This window comes from Zonotrichia albicollis, chromosome 17 (genome assembly GCF_047830755.1).
Source record: "Zonotrichia albicollis isolate bZonAlb1 chromosome 17, bZonAlb1.hap1, whole genome shotgun sequence".
NCBI classification, from domain to species: domain Eukaryota; kingdom Metazoa; phylum Chordata; class Aves; order Passeriformes; family Passerellidae; genus Zonotrichia; species Zonotrichia albicollis.
The window spans coordinates 7,475,745-7,495,858 of record NC_133835.1 but is presented as its reverse complement, the minus strand read 5'-3'; the positions used below and the strand labels follow the sequence as shown (position 1 = coordinate 7,495,858).

General features: G+C 41.5%; 1 protein-coding gene across 4 annotated transcripts in view; it reads right to left on the bottom strand.

Moving 5' to 3' along the window:
- The window catches only part of EYA2 (EYA transcriptional coactivator and phosphatase 2), a 91,396-nt gene that overhangs the window by 35,447 nt on the left and 35,835 nt on the right, over positions 1-20,114 (bottom strand). For all 4 annotated transcript variants that reach the window (XM_074553796.1, XM_074553795.1, XM_074553794.1 and 1 more), the window contains exons 2-5: positions 18,348-18,466; positions 14,624-14,672; positions 13,878-14,020; positions 10,561-10,677 (exon numbers count right to left, since the gene is read on the bottom strand). In XM_074553796.1, coding sequence (XP_074409897.1) covers positions 10,561-10,677; positions 13,878-14,020; positions 14,624-14,672; positions 18,348-18,456 — 418 coding nt within the window. In that variant the 5' untranslated portion in view covers positions 18,457-18,466. The remainder of the gene's footprint in view (positions 1-10,560; positions 10,678-13,877; positions 14,021-14,623; positions 14,673-18,347; positions 18,467-20,114) is intronic.

Here is a 20,114-nt window from a genome sequence, read left to right as displayed (position 1 = left end):
ATTACAGATAAGGACACTGGGGACAACCCAAGTCAGTAAACACTTGGAATTCTTCCCAGCTGAACAAGGATGAAAAGAAGGGAGGAAAAAAATCAATTATCTGTATGGAAAAGAAAGTTCTTAAAGATTCAGGTTCAGTAATGTTTGTCTTGGGAACTATTATAGCTCAGACCCTGTTCCACTTCACAGGGCAGCTGCAGAGACCACGTTTTCAATGATGCACCCTCAGCTCAAATGGCAGGAAAACAAACAAGTGCCACAGGCAATGGAGACAGAGATAAACCCTCTCTCTCCATAAACAGAGAATGAGGCCTGCAGGTCACAATTTCTGTGAGCAGCCTTGTAGAGTTCAGCAGTTCAGAAAACATACCAGAACCAGCCCCAAATGTTTGCTTTTCCTCAGTAAGTCGTTGGTAGGAAATAAACACTTCCACAACAAAATGAATTCTGCCAGGTGCAATTTCAGTTTTGCATCAGTAAATTTTACACTCAAGAAACTGGAAAATTATCAACAGATATTGCAAATTAGCCCTGTTTCCCAAGTAACCATTTTTCCCCTCAAACACTTTCCCAAGTAATAGCACTTCTTGCAATATTCAGAGGAAGGCTGGAATGAAGTTTCAAAGTGGTGCAATGTGGAAAGGGGCACTTTTAGAAAGCCCCTTGGTAAGCAATGAAGATGAATGCCTGGCCCCCTCTCATTTCTGCCTATTTCTACAGGATTTTTGCTTTCACATATATTGTTTTTTCCCATGGACCTCTGAAGACAACACACACTCTCAGACTGAGGCTGGTTTTACATTTGCAATACTGCAGAGGTGGGAGCAAGCGATTTGTTTCCATCTATCTTGGTAGCTCAATGCCAAGTAATTGCATCCAAACTCCCTGCAAATCAGAAACAAGCCTAGGATCTCCCCCTTTGGATCTTCTCCATATGGAATATGGCTCACATCTGTGTTCAATCAAGCCAGTTGCTAAATGTCACAATGCCCTCATTCACAGGTAGCTTAAAGAACATTTAGCTCATAATAAAACAATCTGAACTCTGAAGCAGAACAGCTCTTCAGATGTGTGGCACTGTAAGAGTTCCTGTGAAGTATTTCTGTCACAAACACACTCTCCTGGACAGACACTGCAGGAAAGGAGTGCACATGCCAGGCAGAGCCAGTGCCACGATTTTCCCTCGATAAGGAGATGTGGCCCTTTCTCTATGGGAGTGTCCAAGGGCAACATGTACAGAAAAACTCTTTGTGAGCTGATTAATGTTCCATTCCTGCTCTCAAACAGATGGATTTCATTTGCTGTTTTCCCCTCATTCACGTTTTAATTCGAGCATTCCCAAAAAGCCTCTGCCATGGTCAGTGATCATTGCAATGGTGCGTGATCTGGCCTGCAAAAACTTTCATACCAGCTTCTCACCCTCTACATCTGTCTTTCAGCCACTGCAGCAAAGGCTGCATTTCTTCCCCTCCTTGCCAGGTATGAGCAAGTAAAGAAAAGAAAGGAATATTTATGGTTATTTTCAGTGTAATCAGAACTAAGCGTTGGCATTGCTAGAAAAAAAAATAATTTTTTCAGCTCATGAATGATACAGGAATACTGGTGTCTTAGGGAGTGGTGATTATGAAGACAGTGTAGCTCAGATCAAAACCACAGCAAGCTTTGAAAATCAGGTTTGTGTCCTTGTCTTTCACAGGTCAGAGGAGCCCTGCCAACAGGGAGGTGTTCTCCAAGCCTCCTGTACTGCTCAAAAGAGAATAAACTGCTATATTTAGATTCACAGATGGTTTGCACTTCCAACATTCAATGAAATACCCAACAGTCAGAGGAGATGGCCAGGTTCAATACAGCTGGACAGCTTCAGTGTTTACCACAGCTCTTAGGGCAGCCAAGTGAGCCCAGGAACACTGAAAAGATGCAACACTGAGGGTGGCTGCCATGGCTATGTCTGAGTAGGTTTGTGTCATGATTTAACTCCCAAAAAACAGAATGAGGAAGCTCAGACCTAAGTATTTCCTCTAACTCTTAGATGAAACACACAATGGCTCCACAGAGAGTTCTCTCAAAGGATTCAGGACCATTTAGGACTAATAAAATAAATGCCTGCAGGGGTCAGCTGAATTGCTGGTGTTTTACAAGCCTGCACACAATGGGCTGTGCACTCTGACATCACCAGGCTGTTCTCCTGCAGGAAGCACTGCTGGCTGTGGGTGATGAAGGCAAACCCCAGTCCTCCTCCCTGCACTGTGTGCTTTACCCTGAACAACATCTGCCTCAAGACTTCCATGGCCATTCAGAGGGGTTCTGTGCAGTGCTTTAGCTCTCTGACAAGCTAATGTTTCCTGCAGTAAATACTGCCCTCTCCAAGCTGCTACACTTTTAGTGAGAGGTTAAGCACTCATCAAAATTACCTCCCACCAGCTATACTCTAGTGCCTTGTAAGGTTCCGAATCCTACAACATCTGCCTGCATTTACTGGGCAAGAAGAGTCATAAAACCCTGCATGCTTGTCAGCTGTGGAGGCACTTCAAGACTATCCAACCTGTTAAAGGAGAACAAAAACTCAACCCATATGTACTTTTGCAGCAGATTGCTCAACTGTTTGCTATTAGATGTAATGAATCCTTCCCCAAAAAGTCTTGTATTTCTGTCTGGAAGGGCTCAGACAGTGCAGGGAAGAGCACACTGCATTAACCTGGATGAAAAGTATTATTCTACAGTGTTACACCACTTGACATTAGCAGTGTCTGGTAAAGGACATTGCTCCCAAAAGCATTTGAACACCTCCTGCAGATACTTTCAGATACAAAACCCATTCTAACTAAGTCCATTTGTCTCCCACCACAATCCCATGCAGTCCTGTCAGCCCGACCAGGTGTTTGAGGGCACTCTGCATGGTGATATAAAGCACATTTCACAGCTCAGCTTTTCTGAGTCAAAGTTCTTCCCCTGCTCCTGGGAGTACTCAACCCACAGAGCCTCAAAGAGCTTTAATAAGTGATGACCAAAGCAGCTTTAAGAGCCTGGCTTTTACCATCCTTTTGAGCTTGGTCATTTGTATAGCTCAATCCAGATCAACAATGGTGTTGAAAGTGCTGGGATGGTTTACAGTTACTCTCAGGATTTGAACCATGGGAAAGCAGTTAGATTTTACTGTACTCTGAGAAAGTGTTTTTAACCACTTCTATCTAACTGCTACAGCTATAGAAGGAAACCACACTGGTCTGTCTTCAAAAACAAATCATAAGGAAATGTCTGGGCCAAAAAGGGAACATCCTCACAGCAAGGATGTACACTCTTTCTTGTTGAAAAAAAACAACCAGCAAAACTGACCTTATTTGGGTGACTCCATGGACACCAAAGAACAAAGATTCCTCCAGCTGCAGTTTCATGCTGGACCCAATCCTTCACTGATGGATAATAAGACATGATAAAGGAAATCTGGATTTGCCACCTCCTATGCTAATTAGTGGCCATGAACCTCCAGTTCCCAGGTCACCATTTAAATCTAAGTAGCCTTATCACATCTACTATCATGCCACTGGGGATAAAAGCTTGTCCTGTCAGCACAGCTGTTATTTAGCAATTCTCTTCCTCGTGAGCAAAATAAATCTACAAATATCAGTGGAAAAGAGGGAGGGGTCAGCACATCTTCACTCTTAGACCCATTACTTAGCACCCCTGTAAGTCTCAACTGAGTCTTGAGGTTTTTCCAGCCTCCCTGCACTTCAGTACTGCAGAGGCTCCAGGAGAAGAGCCACAACAGAGAAAAAAGTAAGAAACTTGACAACAGTAGAGTGATCCTTGTCCTGGTAATGACTTGTCAGCATCAATAAATCTGCCAGTTACAGACTTTCTAAGTCAAATTTTCATCCTCCTCTTTTTATCTGTGATAACTCAGTGGGCTCCTCTTCACACAGTGCAGGTATTCTCTCAGTTCTAGAGGTCACAGTGCTGCAGTGCAGAAATGTCAGTGTTTAAACCTTGCCAATACAAACAGAAGGGGCATCCAAACTACAAATAAAAAGGCCCATGCAAGAGTGTTATCCACTGCCAGCAAAGCAGTTCAGAAACTCCTGAGCTGCACAGCCTGTGCTGACTCAAGGAGGGTCAGGCTGAACTTGTCCACACACATCATCCCAGTCTCTCATCAAATGGCTGGATTCTGTGTTTTCCACCACAGCATTACCTCACACAGTGCTTGGAGATGAGATACAACAAAAGCAGTACCCAGAACTGCACAGCATCATGAATCTGATGTTTCCTAACTTTGAAATGCTTGACTATGCAGGTGTGATGTTTCTTGATACAGATTTTTATACGTAATTTTACACTAGCTCTTCCATTGCCTTCTAGACATTTTCAAAATCATTAGGTAAACTGAATCAATTATTCAGTGAAGCTTCCATAACATTTTAGCATATTCTTTGCCATTTGCACTGTAAGCTGAATAATCAAGGCCAAGTTCATGATTTCCCAAGCTGTTACTATCCTATGTTTTTGGATTTTTTTATATCCTACAGAAGCAATGAAAATAAAATCCACAGAGAAGTCTCTATAACATCCAAACATCTCTGTGACTGCTTTCTGTGCTGATTTTGCACATTAATCCACATTTTGAGATGTTTATCTCACTTCCACTAACGCTCCCAAGACAGTCAAGCAGCACGTGAGGGAAATGTCACTTCTTTCTTCTCTGTAGATTCCCCCTTTCTCAACACAAACTTTTCTCTGTATTTTCCTTATCTTCCCTTTACTACTGTCCCTACCTTATTGCTTCTCTCTGCCACAGCTGCTCCCATCTCCCCAGTGCACCTCTGCAATCCTGACGACAAAGTCACACAAAACTCTCAAGCAGACACAAACACACCTCCAAAATAAAAGCTCTGCCTCAGAGAAGATTCCTGCCTTGAGTGTACCAGTTAATATTTAATTTCCATTAAATGGCAAGAGGTAGAGCAGAGCTTTCCCCCTGGGCAGCAGTAGCACAGCTCCTGCAGCCTCCAGTGCATCACTGTCAACACCTTTGCCTCTCCCACGGACTTCCCCTCTCCTACAAGTCAGCTCCTTTTAAAACAAAGCAAATGGAGCACAGTCAGCCCCTGGTGTTTAGAGATCTTTGAAAGGGAGACTGTGCTGTTATTCTGAGGAGCCTTGTATTTACACTGCAAGAAGTGAGGTCTGACCCCTCCTGAAGAGAGGCCTCTCCCTGCTGAACCCACCACGGCGTGGAGCACAACTTCGCTGCCACGCTCTGAGACTGCCAGTAATGCAAACCAGCTGTCCTGCAGGAGCTTTTCAAAGAGGCTGCTCCTTCTCCACTGAGGTTTAATTTTATCAGTCTAAGGCATCTGAGTGACAGGCTGCTGAGAACATGCTCTCCCTTTCCTTTATTTTTGGGACTTCACATGGATTCACGATCTGGATGCCAAATTGTGATCCACGTTTCTCAGGTGTAGATTGAAATTTCATCACTATTTTCATCACCAACTACTTCAAGAATTAAATTTAAAACTAAACATGGACTTCCTTTGCAAAATTCATGCAGGCAGAGGTAACTGTTCACACCAAATTGGTATTTATGACCTCGTATTGAGTTTTTAACACACAAATTGGCACATAATTGTAAGAAATTCTGGCATCTCTTGGAAAAAAATTTGTCTAGATTATCCAGATATCAACAAGGGTCAAAATGTTTTCAGCATAAGAAAACATTTTAATTGATTAATTATTCAGATTTTACTTGTTCTCAGGCCAGGAGAACAATTCATAACCAATTCATTCCACAAACATAAGCAATATATATATAATTAATCAATTTTAAATCAGTGTTGCACAAAAGAAATGCTAATTTCTATTCATTCACTACTTCACAGCTCATCAGAAGGGCTCTGCAAAGAAAACAAATGTTCAGCAGTAGCAAAGAATTTCACTGCATAGGTCTTTGGTCCCAAATTTATGTCTGTCCCAAGCTCAACACTGTTCTGCAATTCCTTGGCAAAGGAAAGTTATCCCAGTTACATAACTGATTTTTCCTTTGTAATGTAAAAAGTATTTTGTGGGTAGATAGATTTGGATATTAAAAAAACCCCAAAAAAGCAGTCAAATCTTTTCCTGCCCAACAACAGCATCCACAGTGGTCTTTGGCCACAGTTTCAACTGTTGTGCAACTTCATAGTTTCATGCCAGCTGTCATTTCAGCAATTATAACTGAAGAGCAAGGCATTGTCTAGGAATTAATGACAAGCTGAGAAGAGATGGCCTAATGTGCAATCAAGGGGTAGCACATGCTCTTGCAACCACAGGAAATGCTCTATAAGCTGGCTGTTATTGCACTCTCTGCAGAGCTGGTGGGTTTCTGGGCTAGCTAATGTGCTGGCACAATTTTCTCTTTGTATTTTACATAGCTCACTAAATGCTAAGTTTCTTATATTCCACAGATTTCTCCCCCACCCTCAGCAACAAGCAGTTTCCTCAGCTGCCAGTTAAGACTGTAAGTTTTTGGGGGCAGAACTGGAAGATAATCTTTGTGTCTCATGTCCAGTTTCTATCATTGAATAATAATTTTACCAGAAGTCTGAGCAAATCACTGAATGGCTAAACTGTCAGGAAATGTAAACTTAGAAAAATGTGTAAAAAAAGCAAAAATATATTTCTAACATCAAGCCCAGGGTGTTTGGTGATTTGGTGCTGTAATTGAACACTTACATGAGGATTGATTAAGAAATGAAATGGACCTTGAAGAAACATTTCTTTCCCAGCATGACAAATTTACCAGTTTAAAGGCAAAAACCTAATGCAAGCTGTTACCTCCTCTCCAGATTCATGACTCTCAAAGTGAGTGCCATCCCCAGACTGGCCACATGCATATTTCAGATCTCTTCATTATGAAACAAATTATTTTCTAAATGTAATAATGACATGAAACAATCCTGTACACAGCACAGGTTAAAAAGGAATATAACAGGGGAAAAAAGTCACTCCTTCAGAGCAAATATATGAATACCACATTCAGTCTGAATGTTACTTGAAGCCTGATGATAGCCACCATTACTTGGCAATTAAAATCTTTATTTCAATCCACAGCACCTTTGCAATATGGTTTTGTGTCATTTTATGAACTATGCAATTTGCTAATCTCATCTCTATTTGTATCTATGTGTGACACATTGCATTTGCTATTTGGCTAACAAACTCTTCCACAATCAATTTAGTTTCATGCTAGGGAAGCATGAAAATAGATTTCCCCTTCTGGCTGGCTGTAAAATAGCTCTTTTTCTTTACCACTTACTGACCAAAAGGAAGTTACATCTTCATTCTTGCTCTTTAGTGGATCCTGCTCTCACTCAAGGACCAGGATACCACTGACAGCTGGAGTTCAGGATGAAAAGCTGAATGCTGCCCCTTTACACCTGCATCACCTGTGTTTGTACTGCAAACAAACAGACCTGAGGAGGGAGCAGAATTTGCCTTCAGAGGTACCATTTACTGCTCACAGCCTGCCAGTGCTGCTGCCAAACAAACACCAGAGGGAACAAACCAGCACCAACCAAGGACAGCTTTTGTCCTAGAGCCTGTGAGACAAAAATATGTCACCCAAGAGGTTGTGTGTTCCTTGGTGACTGGTGTAACACCTACAATGGGCACTTATTTGCTGCTGTAACTCCCATCTGAGGGGACAGTGAAGAGGAATCACGAGGGCTGAGCAATCTGACCACCCATCCTCACCCACAAATGAGATCATTATGTTGCTCTGGGAGCTGGTCCTCACTGGAGGCAAACAATACCAACTTATTTCACTTCTGCACCTGAGCTATAACTCTTTAAATACTTGCAGAGAATAGCTTAAAAAATAAATGTTTTTCCTTGCACTTGATAATAGAAAACTGAGCAGCAGTTGGAGGTACCTTTTCTTGCTGAGCCCCTGACCATCACCCTCTTCACAATCTCTCTTCCTCCATGATGCAAAGAACATTTTGTCCTTGAACTGGGAGTTAGAAGCTTGACTCTTAAAGCCCCACTGAACTTTTTAATAAAAATATATTGATAAAAGTTTGTCCTTTTGAGCTGTTTTAGCCCATCAGCAGCAAAGCCCAGTGGCCCTGGGGCTGGTGGCACAGGCAGGGGTCACCTCCCCACCCCCAAGAGCTGTGGCGTGGGAAAGCCCTGAGCACACATTCCTCAGTAGCACTCAGCACAGGAAGGCTCCTTCTCCTCACTCAAACCTTTCACTAGCACTCAGCAAGGTAAATAAACCACACAGCCAGGCAGCTTCACACTGCTCCTCTCACAAGCCAGCAGAGGAAGGGTGGAAATATTTGTTTACAGGAAGACACATTTACTCCTGCTCCCTGTGCCTTGGAGAAAGCACCTGCCACTTGCAGAAACTGTTTTCTTTGGTGTTAAAGGCTTACTGAGCTGGCTGGAATGATCTCCCTGGAATAAATATGTGAAGAGAAGTGATTTTTCCTAATATCACAGCATGGCCCTAGGGCACATTCATGCTCACACACAGAGCTCTCCTCTTGGTACAACTCATGGCTATGTCACTGCTGCTTGCAAGTGGAACATTTTCAAGTGCTAATGCACAAAATTTGCTCATCTAAACCGCTTGAAAATGGGGACATCTTAAAAACCTCAGTCCAAATAAAGTCAAGAGTCTGTCTTCTCAAGAGAACATATGTGGAAGTAGGATCAGAAGTAGGCAGAAGTCCAGGTGACCAAAAATCCCAAACCTACAGGCCTCCTATTTCTTTTTTCTTTTCTTTTTTTTTGGTGCCACATCCAACACAGGTGTCTTCAGCATGTACTATGAGGTATTCAAGCCCCAAAAACCACCTTAGTTATAGAGATAATGTGCTCTAACAAAACTAGCAGGTGAAGGCTCAGCCAAGGGTCAACTCTTAGTCTTCATCTTTCTTAGATAATATCTGGAATAAAATGGATTTTACCTTGTTTTCTCTCTTTTCATAACTGTTTAGGATTTTAGTTGGTCTCAGACTTAAAAGTGGATATGTATGCTCACCTTTCACTTTCAGCATTGAGAATAATTAAAAGACGGTTTTGCAATGGAACAGCTAAGTATAATGTCACAAAAGGGCTTTTTGCATAAAAGCCTTAGCAATATCAAAAAGCAAAGTGATGGACTTGATCTCTCTCCCCTTCCACAGCTTCTGCAAGAGTTTGGGAAAGCCATGTAATTCCTCTTTGGTTTTCCAACCCTTGGAAAATCTCAGAGGGATGGACAAAGCCAACACAGCGCTTTATCCTCGTGTGCAGACTCTCCTCAAGCAGAGTCACTCTCATTTTCCTCAGTATCAAAGTATCAGGCTGTTAAATAAATACTAGTAGGGAGAATATGCAGCAGTTTAAGCACAGAGCAGTTTGTTCAGGTCAGCATAAGGCAGAAAGAAGCATAATACTGACAGGACTGCTTGCATGAAGTGTAAAACCACCTTTGTTTTGCTTCCATCAGAATGCAGGAACTCACACCAACAGAGCAATCCCAGGTATGCAGTCACAGAACTAATCAAGAGAAAGAAAACACAGTTTCTGCAGAAAGACAAAGCTTATATTGATCATAGGTGGAATTCTGCTAGGACATTAGACTGTTAAATCCAGTCCCTCAGCCAGAAATCAATGCCTTGATGAGCAAAACAGATCAAGCAGAGACTTTACCTCCTTCCCTGTGCTGACTGCCTGCACCTAGAAGATTTCCACAGCACTTGCAAGAGGATGGGTCCAGCACAGGGCTGCGAGTGCCCCAGGTTGGTGGGAAGGATGAAAGTTTGACAAGAAGTCCCACAGATATGTATGCTTAGCAGAAAGATTTTTAAATGAAGAGTCTAATGAAGGAATAGAGATGGAAGCAAGTTTTGATATAGAAGAAAATAATTGCTGAGCCAGTTTTACTGGATGACCAAGGAGGCAGAGGGTATGTTAGTTAGAAGGGAATTTTATGGCTTAGAACAAAGGATAAACCCACCCCAAACAAGATGTTTTTATCAAGCAGAAAGATAGCACAGGCAAACAAGCCAGCAAATGTTGCAAGTAGAAAAAAGGTCTCAGAATTTGCCACAACAAGAAAACTGAAAAACAACTTCTAGCTTCAATTGTAATGTACTAACTTTTAGTGATTGGAGAACAGTAACATGAATATGGTAATTATAGAAGTTATGATAGGCTATAGATAATAGTTAAGGTACAGATTGGTTCTACGGCATTAAGAGCTCAGCAAAGAAAAGTATAGAATGCATTGCAACCAAAAGAAAAGTATATAACGCTCTGTAACCAAAACCAAAGAGTCTCCAGGCCTGCCTGCAGCTGGAGCTGACAGCTGTGGGCACAGCTCTGTCACCAACGGCCCTGGACTGCTGTGAAACCTTGGGTTTCTGCATTTTGGAGAGCCCCTGGAGTCCCACATCCCTCATTTCGGCTCTTACGCCAGGTGACCCTGTGAGTGCCCAGGTGACCCTTTGGGTGCCCAGGCAGCCCTGTGATGCCCAGGTGACCCCGTGGGTGCCCAGGCAGCCCTGTGATGCCCAGGTGATGCTCACTCACCGTGCATCTGGTAGGTGTAGGGCGCCTGCCCCGCCGCGGGCGCGCTGAAGCCGGAGCCGTAGCTGAGGAAGCCGCTCTGCCCTGGAGAGTGGCTCAGGCTGTCCTCGGTCTTAATGCCTTGGGGAGCCAAGAGCAAAACATGAGTGCTTGGCATGGAAACATGGACAAAAAGCAGGTGATCAAAACCCCAAACCCACAGGACTCCTTTTTCTTTCTTTTTTTTGTTTTTTTTTTTGGTGCCACATCCAACACAGGTGTCTTCAGCATGTAGAGGTACATTAACCTTCAGCATGTAGAGGTACATTAACGATTTTTCAGCTGGATTTTAACCTAGTAAGCGCTCTTTTTTTACACTTTATTTCACACACATACACATATTAGAGATATATCTATCTAATATGTATATGTGATATATATATATATCAGTTATAGGTATACGTGTTATAGATATATCTATATCTATATGTTAGAGAAATATCTATCTAATATGTATATGTGATATATATATCAGTTATATTATGCATTAATATAATATAATATAATATATAGAGATATAGATATATATGTGTGTGTGTGTGTTTTAATTATTTGCATTACCCAAACAGGTCTCCTAACAGCCAAACAAATTAATCCCAAATTTATTTGTGATTTATTAATTTATTTGAGCCAGCTATATCCTGTATCTACAACCAAAAGAACTTTTGCTAAGATGGGTAAACAACCATGAATAATACTGTTCTCAAGAGCAATTTCTGAAGATATAGTTTGGTTACAGAATTGAAGAAACTCTTTTTGTAGAATTGAAGAAACTGACACATAAACTTCCTGAAGGGTTATCAGATGCAAGCAATGATTGACAATGGAACAGGACCTTCAGCAAAATAACCTCAAGATTTCTGTTCTCAAAAGAGTTATTTTTTACTTGCATTGTATTTTCAGCTTTGGTATCAAAACATTTATTGGCAAGTCCTACAGGAGGGTTATCATCTACTCAGTTGGATATAACATTCAGTTCAGGAACAACAGGTAAGCCCTGAAGCCACAAATATCTTTTCATTTCTAAAACTAGGCAATTAAAATGACAATTTACAGGGGGAACAGCAATAGCTGAATTAAACATTGCAAGATGAAACCCTTGCTGGTAATGAAAGGAGTTGATATTTTATTCTGAGATGCTGCTGAGATTGTACAGCTGTATTATTAAAATAAACAGCTCAAAGGTGCAACACATTATGAACCCTTTGGGCGTGATCCTTCCCTCCTTTGCATCCTATTTGCACAACAAAGGATGGCCAATGGACACTCCCTGGGTGCTGGGATTAAAAAAAGACCTTGTTTGGACTGATGTTTGATGTTTGGACACTGGATTTACACACTTTCCATGCTGTTGTCATCTTTTAGCACTTGTAGACAAGTTGAATTCAGGTGCCTTTCCCCAAACATGCTCATTTCTAGCTTGACTAGAAGCAGCAAGTCTGTGCTTGCTCAGGTTTGGAGTAAGTTCTCCCAGATAATGTTTTCTCTAATAAAAATCACTTATTATAGCTTTCGGTGAGAAGAACTGTGATGCAATTTGAGCACAAGCTCATCACAAGATGACTGTGAAAGGCAGGAAGTTTATTTGGACAGTGAAGGGACAAATTCTGGTGCAAGTGTGGGGCTTCATCACTGCTGGAGAGGAGAAGAGTGTGCAGAGAAGCCCCTCTCCCCAACATCCTGTGCTTTTCTATTCCATCAGCACTCCACAGGCCAGCACTCAACCTGCCCACCCCAGCTACAATTAATCTCCAGCAAATGGGCCTCTTTGGAAGCCTAAAAATTGTTGTCAGACAGCAAAATACCTTAGCACCAAATTAATTTCCACATAATGTTCTGTTTTGTCTAGGAGCTGGCCGAGTTTTATTTTTTGTGCCTAAAAACAATAGTGCTTCATTGTTCTTGGTTGTCAGCCAGGTGGAGTTTGTCATATGCTGTGCTGAGTATCTTAGAGAGGGTGTACAGGCTGGGGGAGGGAAATCAGTGCTCAAGGATGCTAAGAGGTCACCCACAGGATTTATAAGCAGCATATGGGCCTGACACATGTATGCCCTAAAGCCTCTAGGCAGTAGCAAATGGCTCTGCTTTCACCTGCTCTAACAGGACAACTGCTCAGAGTTTTCCTTGGAAGTCAGCCAGCTGATGCAAACACACAAACAGCTCCAGAAAGGGTCTCTGAACATTCCTCTCATCATCCTGGTAGAGCTTTGGCTCTGCCAAGGCCACTTCCCCAGCCTTCCAGTGTGCTGCATGAAATTCCCCTTCAGTAAAAGCTTTGCCTGTATAAAAACTATCTCTTGGGAAGAGATCCTGTATTTGCCAAGTAAACAAAGGTGTTAAGGAGCACAAGAGAAAACAGGAGTGGAAACAAAACTATGAAACCATTTTAATGGTGCAAGACTCAGCCCTCATGTGAGCAGCCAGAAGGAGGAAGCCCAAAGTTTTCTGTTAAAGAGCTGCACCTAAATAAGAGCAACATCTCTTTGGTCTTTAGGAGTGGAAAGAAATTTCAGCTTCCTCAAGAGCTCAGTATGCCCATGCAGAACTCGAGGACACTTAAAGCTTGGTGTAGCAGGCATTCCTCTGTCAGGAGTGCTGGTTTAATTAGCTGCCCCAGCTGCTCCTGCCCAGCACTGTCTCCCCACAGCTGTTGGCAAGTTGTGCAGAAAAGCAGGGAGCAAAGCTGACTGGGGTTAGAAATGCTGACTGCACATACAGGCAGCAAGTGTCCATTTAAACACAAACTGTCTTCCAAAACCAAGGTACTCTCTAACATCTCACCCATGCCTTATTCTGCTCTGCATTTCGGTTCTTCTGTAATAACATACACAGAAATTTTCTTGAAGCAGCTTGTGTTATTGAAATCTCAGGAAGAATCAAGGTTGGCAAAGAATAGTTTTCATATATCTATGTAGTTTTCAAAAATATCATATTTACTGTACTTTGTCTTGACAGTGGATCATGGGAACACCCACGAGCTGTTACTCCTAAGTGGCACATCCTAGTGAACCTGAATTTCTCATAGTCTACAACTGACTGGCTCCAAACTTACCTACTTTGCAAAAACGGTTACCCATGATATGACGAGCTGATAGGTTTAAAGCTGATAACGTTCAAAGGAAACCCAACATTTTCCAAGTCAGACTTTCCTCTAAGCGTAAGAAGACAACATTGCTGAGACACAAATGACACTTCAGCGTAAAACTTGAAGACCCCAAATCTATTTTGCCAGCAGCAGGAGGATGATGCCCTCAGAGGCAGCAGGACTGTGGGGTACTCACTGTAGGAGGGGATCCCGTAGGGCTGCCCTGGAGGGGGATAGGCAGTGTAGGCAGCAGCCTGCTGGATTCCCGCGCTGTACTGAGCCTGTCCATAGGCTGCCATCGTGGGGAAGGACGGGACTGTCACTATGTGGGGATAATGTCTATTGAGAACAAGAAAACAGAAGGGTTTAAGGCAATAGTTACTGCACATGCAGTTCTAGAGCACAAGCAGAACAGTTCTAGATATCTCGCTAAAACAGCGTTCAACACAGGATGCTGAATATTTTGGGAATTGGAATTGAGTGGACTGAAGCAGAAGTTTGTTTCATGAACTATCAGATTAAGCCACCTAAATGCATGGTGACTTTAAGACAGTGCAAAATACATGCAAGTTAAAAAAAATAAAATAAAATCAACACTGATTTTTCATGTTTCATTTTGAGTCTGCTGAAGAAGTGAGTGAGATGGGAAACCTCAGACATTTCGACACATCCCCTCTGTGGTTACTCATAAACATAACAATATTCAGACTGATAAGGTTTGGGTACCCAGAGGCACAAAAACACAGTTCACAGTACCTCAAACCTTATTTCACTCCATATCCAAGCAGATTAAGAACCAGCTCCTTCCCTGTGCCAGAGACGTGTGGGGGAACAGGTGGATGGGCTTAGGGCAGATGTTTTTTAAGGTGACAGAAGTCTGCACAAAATGGCTGTTCAGCAAAACAGGGATTTTAAATTACAGCCCTTGGCACGAGCACTCACTTTGTGGTGTACAGATGGAGAGGACACTGCGGTGCTGCTTTGCTGCTGCCTGGAAAACAAAATTAAAGGATCTTAGATTTTCATTGTCTTCTGTTCTGTGGCCAAGCTGGTACAATTGTTTATACCACTGCTGGTTTGAGAAAAATACACAGGAATCAAAAGACTTTTTATTTTTCAGTTAATATTCACAAGCAGAGGTAGGTAAGAAAGATATTCTCTGCTTCACAACAAATATAGATTTAGTTTTTAATTGAGGGTGATACCAGTTGATTGAACTACCAATTTCTTCTTCTCATGGGACTGATATCAGTCATGAAGCTGGGCTTTGAAGCAATGACTCATATGCTAAAAGCTATAAAAGCCAATAATATGATTGCTGAAGTGATTTAAGCTCACTGCACATTTTGATCTTTTGCTTTTTTTGGTACTCTCCTTGACCATGACTCACTTTCTTTAATGTCCATTAAAATATATCAAATAATAGTAAATATTAAATATACAACATCATAAATCTCCTTAATTTGAATTTTTTGAGTTAACTATAGCATACCTTATTGAACTACCAGCAATGAAAAAATTACATCAGTAGAAAACCTATCATGCGAGTTATATGTGCAATATGCCTTCTAATGGACCAAACAACTGTGTGCTGTAACACTACCAAAGAAAAATGTGCTACCAGCTTTATTCAGAGATAAATTTATATTTATAAAATTAAAAACTAAAAGGAAAAACAAAAACAAAAAAAAAAAACCAAAAAAAAAAAACAAAAAAACAAAACAAAACAAAACAAAAAAAGCTAAATTAAAACCTGCAAGTTGTACTGAAAATGTCATACCAAAATACCACCGTGTACATTTTGCAGGTTGCCTCCACAGTGCCATCCAAACTTTGCTCCTCGGTTCCTGGCTGGAGCTGTCATTAATTCAGCACTACAAATGCCAAAACACTCTCACAATCATCAATAATGACAAGCCACAACTGATTCAGGCTCTGTGTCTGCTGTGCATCACTGCACACACCAGACTCACTGCACAGGGCTTCTGCAGCCACCTCCAGTGACCAAAGCAGCACAACCTCCTTGGTTCAGACATTGGTCAGCTGGCAAATTAAATATTTACACCATTTTTCATTTAATGAAATATGCAAGTACATATAAATTCTAAATGCACACAAACAGTTCTATGGGTTTGGGTGATTTGTGCTGCAAACATGGACAGAATGACCAAAAAGATCCAACATGCTCTCATCTGAAATGTTTGTTCTTCCTGATTTGATCTCTTGAATTTTTTTTTCACACACAACCTTTTTGCACAACATTTTACATGGCTTGATCATTTTATGCTATAACACGGAGATTACATCAAACTATTTTTAACAACACTGCCATTTCATTTGGTAACTTTTTAGACTAAATTTCAATAACAATTGCATCATTATGAGTACTTGCTGAAATATTAATTACTAGGTATCATTCTTTTTTTAGAATGTTAATTTATGTAATTAATGGTGAAACCCCTACATGTATAATCACTGACAGGATCACCTTAATCAGTGACAGAAACAAAACCAGAAAGACTCTTCAAACTCCTGCAACCCTCCCACACCTCAGAAAAGTAAAACCCACCTGCAACCCTACCTTGCTTTCTGTACCTATAAAATGTGGTACACCACCCTATTTCCCAAGCAACAGGCAGAGAGGTTTACTTTAAAATACTGACAAAGGACAGTGTTATAAAAATGCACATATTATTGACAAACGATAATTTATACACACATATCTATTCACTTACACATCTACAGAAAAAAGACTGAGTTTAAATCCAAAACTGGGCTTACCTGAGTCACTTTCAAACTCACTATGAAAAATTTGCTTTGACTTACCTGAAAGACAAAAGTTTAGAAAATTAGATTTTCAGACTGTGAAAACAAGAATTACACCATTTCTGTCTGTAACTGATTACCAAACAGAACTGCACTGAAGAAACAGACATTTTACAATTAATTTCTTTAATTCTTAATGGGTTTTACATCAAAAAACCAACAGAACAGTTTGAGCACAAACCTCATTTCTTTTCTCTTTGAAAAACACCACAGCATCAAATTTTTATTTTGGTACAGAGTAAATAAGTTTGCCAAGAATTCCAAGTAGGAATTTACTGTGTGTGAATATGCAATATGCTACTGTCACTGACAAGAAAAGGCAAAGTTGATCCTACAGGCAAAATGTGCAAATTATATATTTTATACATATAATATTTCTATTATATTGAAAATTATATTGATATAACTGCACATCTCACGACAAGCACCCATGAAAACAACAGATCAGACACCTACATGGACATCTAAATGAGTAAGTACCACGACTAGGCTTGCTAAATTAAATACTTTATGTGTAATACAGGGCATAAATTTGTGTGCATTTATTATATGAAGAGCTCTGTCAGTCTGAGCATTTTCAAACACACAAGTATTTTCCTGTTCTTCAAATTAACCACAAGTATTTTCAAGGGAAAGAGCACAATCTTGGTAGCACAGGGGATCATCCTGTAGAAAAAACATCATAATATTTCTATAAGAAACAAATCAATGTGAGCTGTCACTGGCAAAGTGGTGCTCCTGTGTTGGCTCTTATTAACACCCCGTAACAAAAAACAGTTCCTGCACCAAGACTTTTACAAATTGATGTACCTAAAAATCATTTCTAGCTGTAATCTTTTCTGCAAACAGGACCATTTAAAAGGATGTTTCCTGTAATTCCTTCTGCTGCTCTTGTAAATAGGCAGCCACTATGGGCGTGATTTAACCATGCAATTCCTAATGCCTGAGCAAACATGCAAACAAAACATCCCCTGGCCTTCCAAGAGCCTCTAAATGAAGGGTTAAACATACTCCTAAAACATAATAGCCAGTGCCTTTTCCTACCTCCCCTCTAACAGGAAGGCTGACAGATCCTGACCGCAGCAAACAATAGCTGGGATTGTACTAGCAAGAACTAGTTCAGCTGCATCACTTGCCAATAATTTTTTTAGCAGATTTAACATTCTTCTGTTTCCTTCACTTGAACAGTACGATGGGGCAGGGGGGAGAAGGAGGAGAGCAGATAAATTTCCATCAGAGCCTCAACCACTGAAAGAATTTGTCCCTGGTACCTGCCAAATGTGAAACTCCAGAGCAGGGGCCAGCAGGGCTAAAACCATTAGGGGATGGCAGCAGTGGTCTCAGAGCGATGCAAACTGGGCACAGAGCTGCTTTGGCAGGAGGTTTTCAGGCTGCTCAATACATTTCTGGGCCTGGGAGCCCCCACATTAACAGCAGCACAGCCACCAAAGCCCAGGGCTCACGTTCACACCACCACTGAGGCTCCAGTAAAAACTACCAGGTCCACACAAAATACACCTTACACCTGCAATTCCTCCAGTGGAACAAAAATCTGCACATGCATGGGTGTAAATGCAGGCACCAACTATACACAGATAGAGATTTACATATGAAATATTTCTATTCCATTTGCATTCAAGCCATTGTGGAACTAAAGGATTCAACCACAACTGGTGAGTATACAAAAAGAACCAACAAACCCTCAAAAATCTCAGTTGCTCACTATACTGTAGAACTAATTGCCAGAAGCAGAGGCCTTGCAGTGGCCAGCTCCCTTTGGTAACCTATATTCATTTATTTTATGTTAAAGCAGCAAACAGCAAGCAGAAGAGCAGCCTACCTTCTATGTCATCTGGAGCCGTGGCATAAATGTGAGAAAGGTTAAGCTTCAGTCTGTCAGGGCACTCTCTATTTACAGTCAGGCTGGGTGATATCACTAGATCTAGCATTTCCTTATACCTGAAGGAAAACAAAGGAAAAATACAATTTATTCATTAATTATGCATGCTTACTAATGATTCAATTTTTTTTTTCCCTAAGAGTATAAATATTAAAGCTGATTACCTAAACCCAGGCTTCATATAAATTCCACATAATAACATTCACTAAAGTTTTCATCAAAGGGAAATGCTAAATTAAAATGCAGTACTTGCTTCCTTGGAGATTACACCCATCTGATTAATGATTTCCCTTTCTGCCTGGATTTTGCCACACAAAAACAAAATTCCAGATCTCTCATATGCCATCAAAGCAAGAATACACACCCCAGTGTCCAGTGAGGCTGCAGAGCAGACTGTAACAGGCTGAAATGAAGCTGAGTTAAGATCATTAACGAGTCTTACAAGGTAATAAAGTCAGGACTGGTGACAGGATCAGTTTTCCAGGGGACACCCAAACCAGGCACCCCAGTTCAATGTCCTGGCCATTAGGTGGCAGTGATACAAGGACAGTCCCTTTCACATGAGCAACCTTCTCTGATGCAACCAAAAACTTCAAACTAACAACATCCAGGGCTTGCATCTCTGAAGAAAAACACAATTCTTCATGTGTGCACATGACCTACACCACCATGACAGCTTACAACCTCTGCTTTACATGAACAGCCCAGAAACAAGGACTAAATCCTTATTTCAGACCTTATGTACAAAATCAACAGGTGTATTCCTGTACACACCACCATTTTCAATTCATGTGCCCACCTGCAGCTACAGACCTGTTCAACTGCTTGCTTCCTTTGGAAGCGTTGGATATTTTGGATGGGTACAAAATATGTCATTAAGTGCACAGATTTACACACCTATGTTTTGGTGAAGACAATGGGGTGAGTACAATAAGGTCTGGTACATTTGATACCTGCACAACTCCTTTTATGCAGGGCAGGTTTCCTTGAAACCTTTACTCCCATAATGTAATAATCTCTCCTCGTTCCCTGTGTAACCAATGCCTGCATCTAGAACTGAAGAACCCACTGGGCAAAGAAAACCTGGAGCTAAATCTCTCAATTAAATGTCTTTATTTCTTTGTAAATACACACAATGCAATGGAAACCTATTTGGATTTTCCAAGACTAAACTTGCAGCTTTTGGTTCAAGCCCAGAAGAGAGAACTCAAAGATTCTGTGCTGTTCTTTGCTTTCTGTGGCCACACAGAGCACAACCTCAGCTCAGCTCCCTGAAATCATTGGGTGGAATTAGGGCTGTTAGGGGAAAGCATAACTGTGCTCTTGGGCAGAGCAGGAGCTGATGGGGGAGAGGGAACGTGATGGTGAGTGGATCCTGGCTGAGCTGGCTCAGGCTCCTTCCCGCATCACTGAGCGTGGCTGCCAAGGCAGCTGGCACATCCCTGGGCTGGACTGGGCAGGCAGCACCTGGCTGCTCACAACCCACAGCACACCTGAAACACCCCAGAGTTACAGAGAGCAGCACACAAAGCTGAAATCGTCAGGCTGCTGCAATACCCATCTATGTGTTCTGGGAGAAGCCAAGGGGTTTGTTTTGATTTTCTGTTTAAATACCCCTGTATGGCTTTACCAGCTTTGAGAAACAGAAAACCACATCCTTTTTATCTGAACCTCCCCAATCCCTTTTATAAAGCCTGTGAGGGAGGA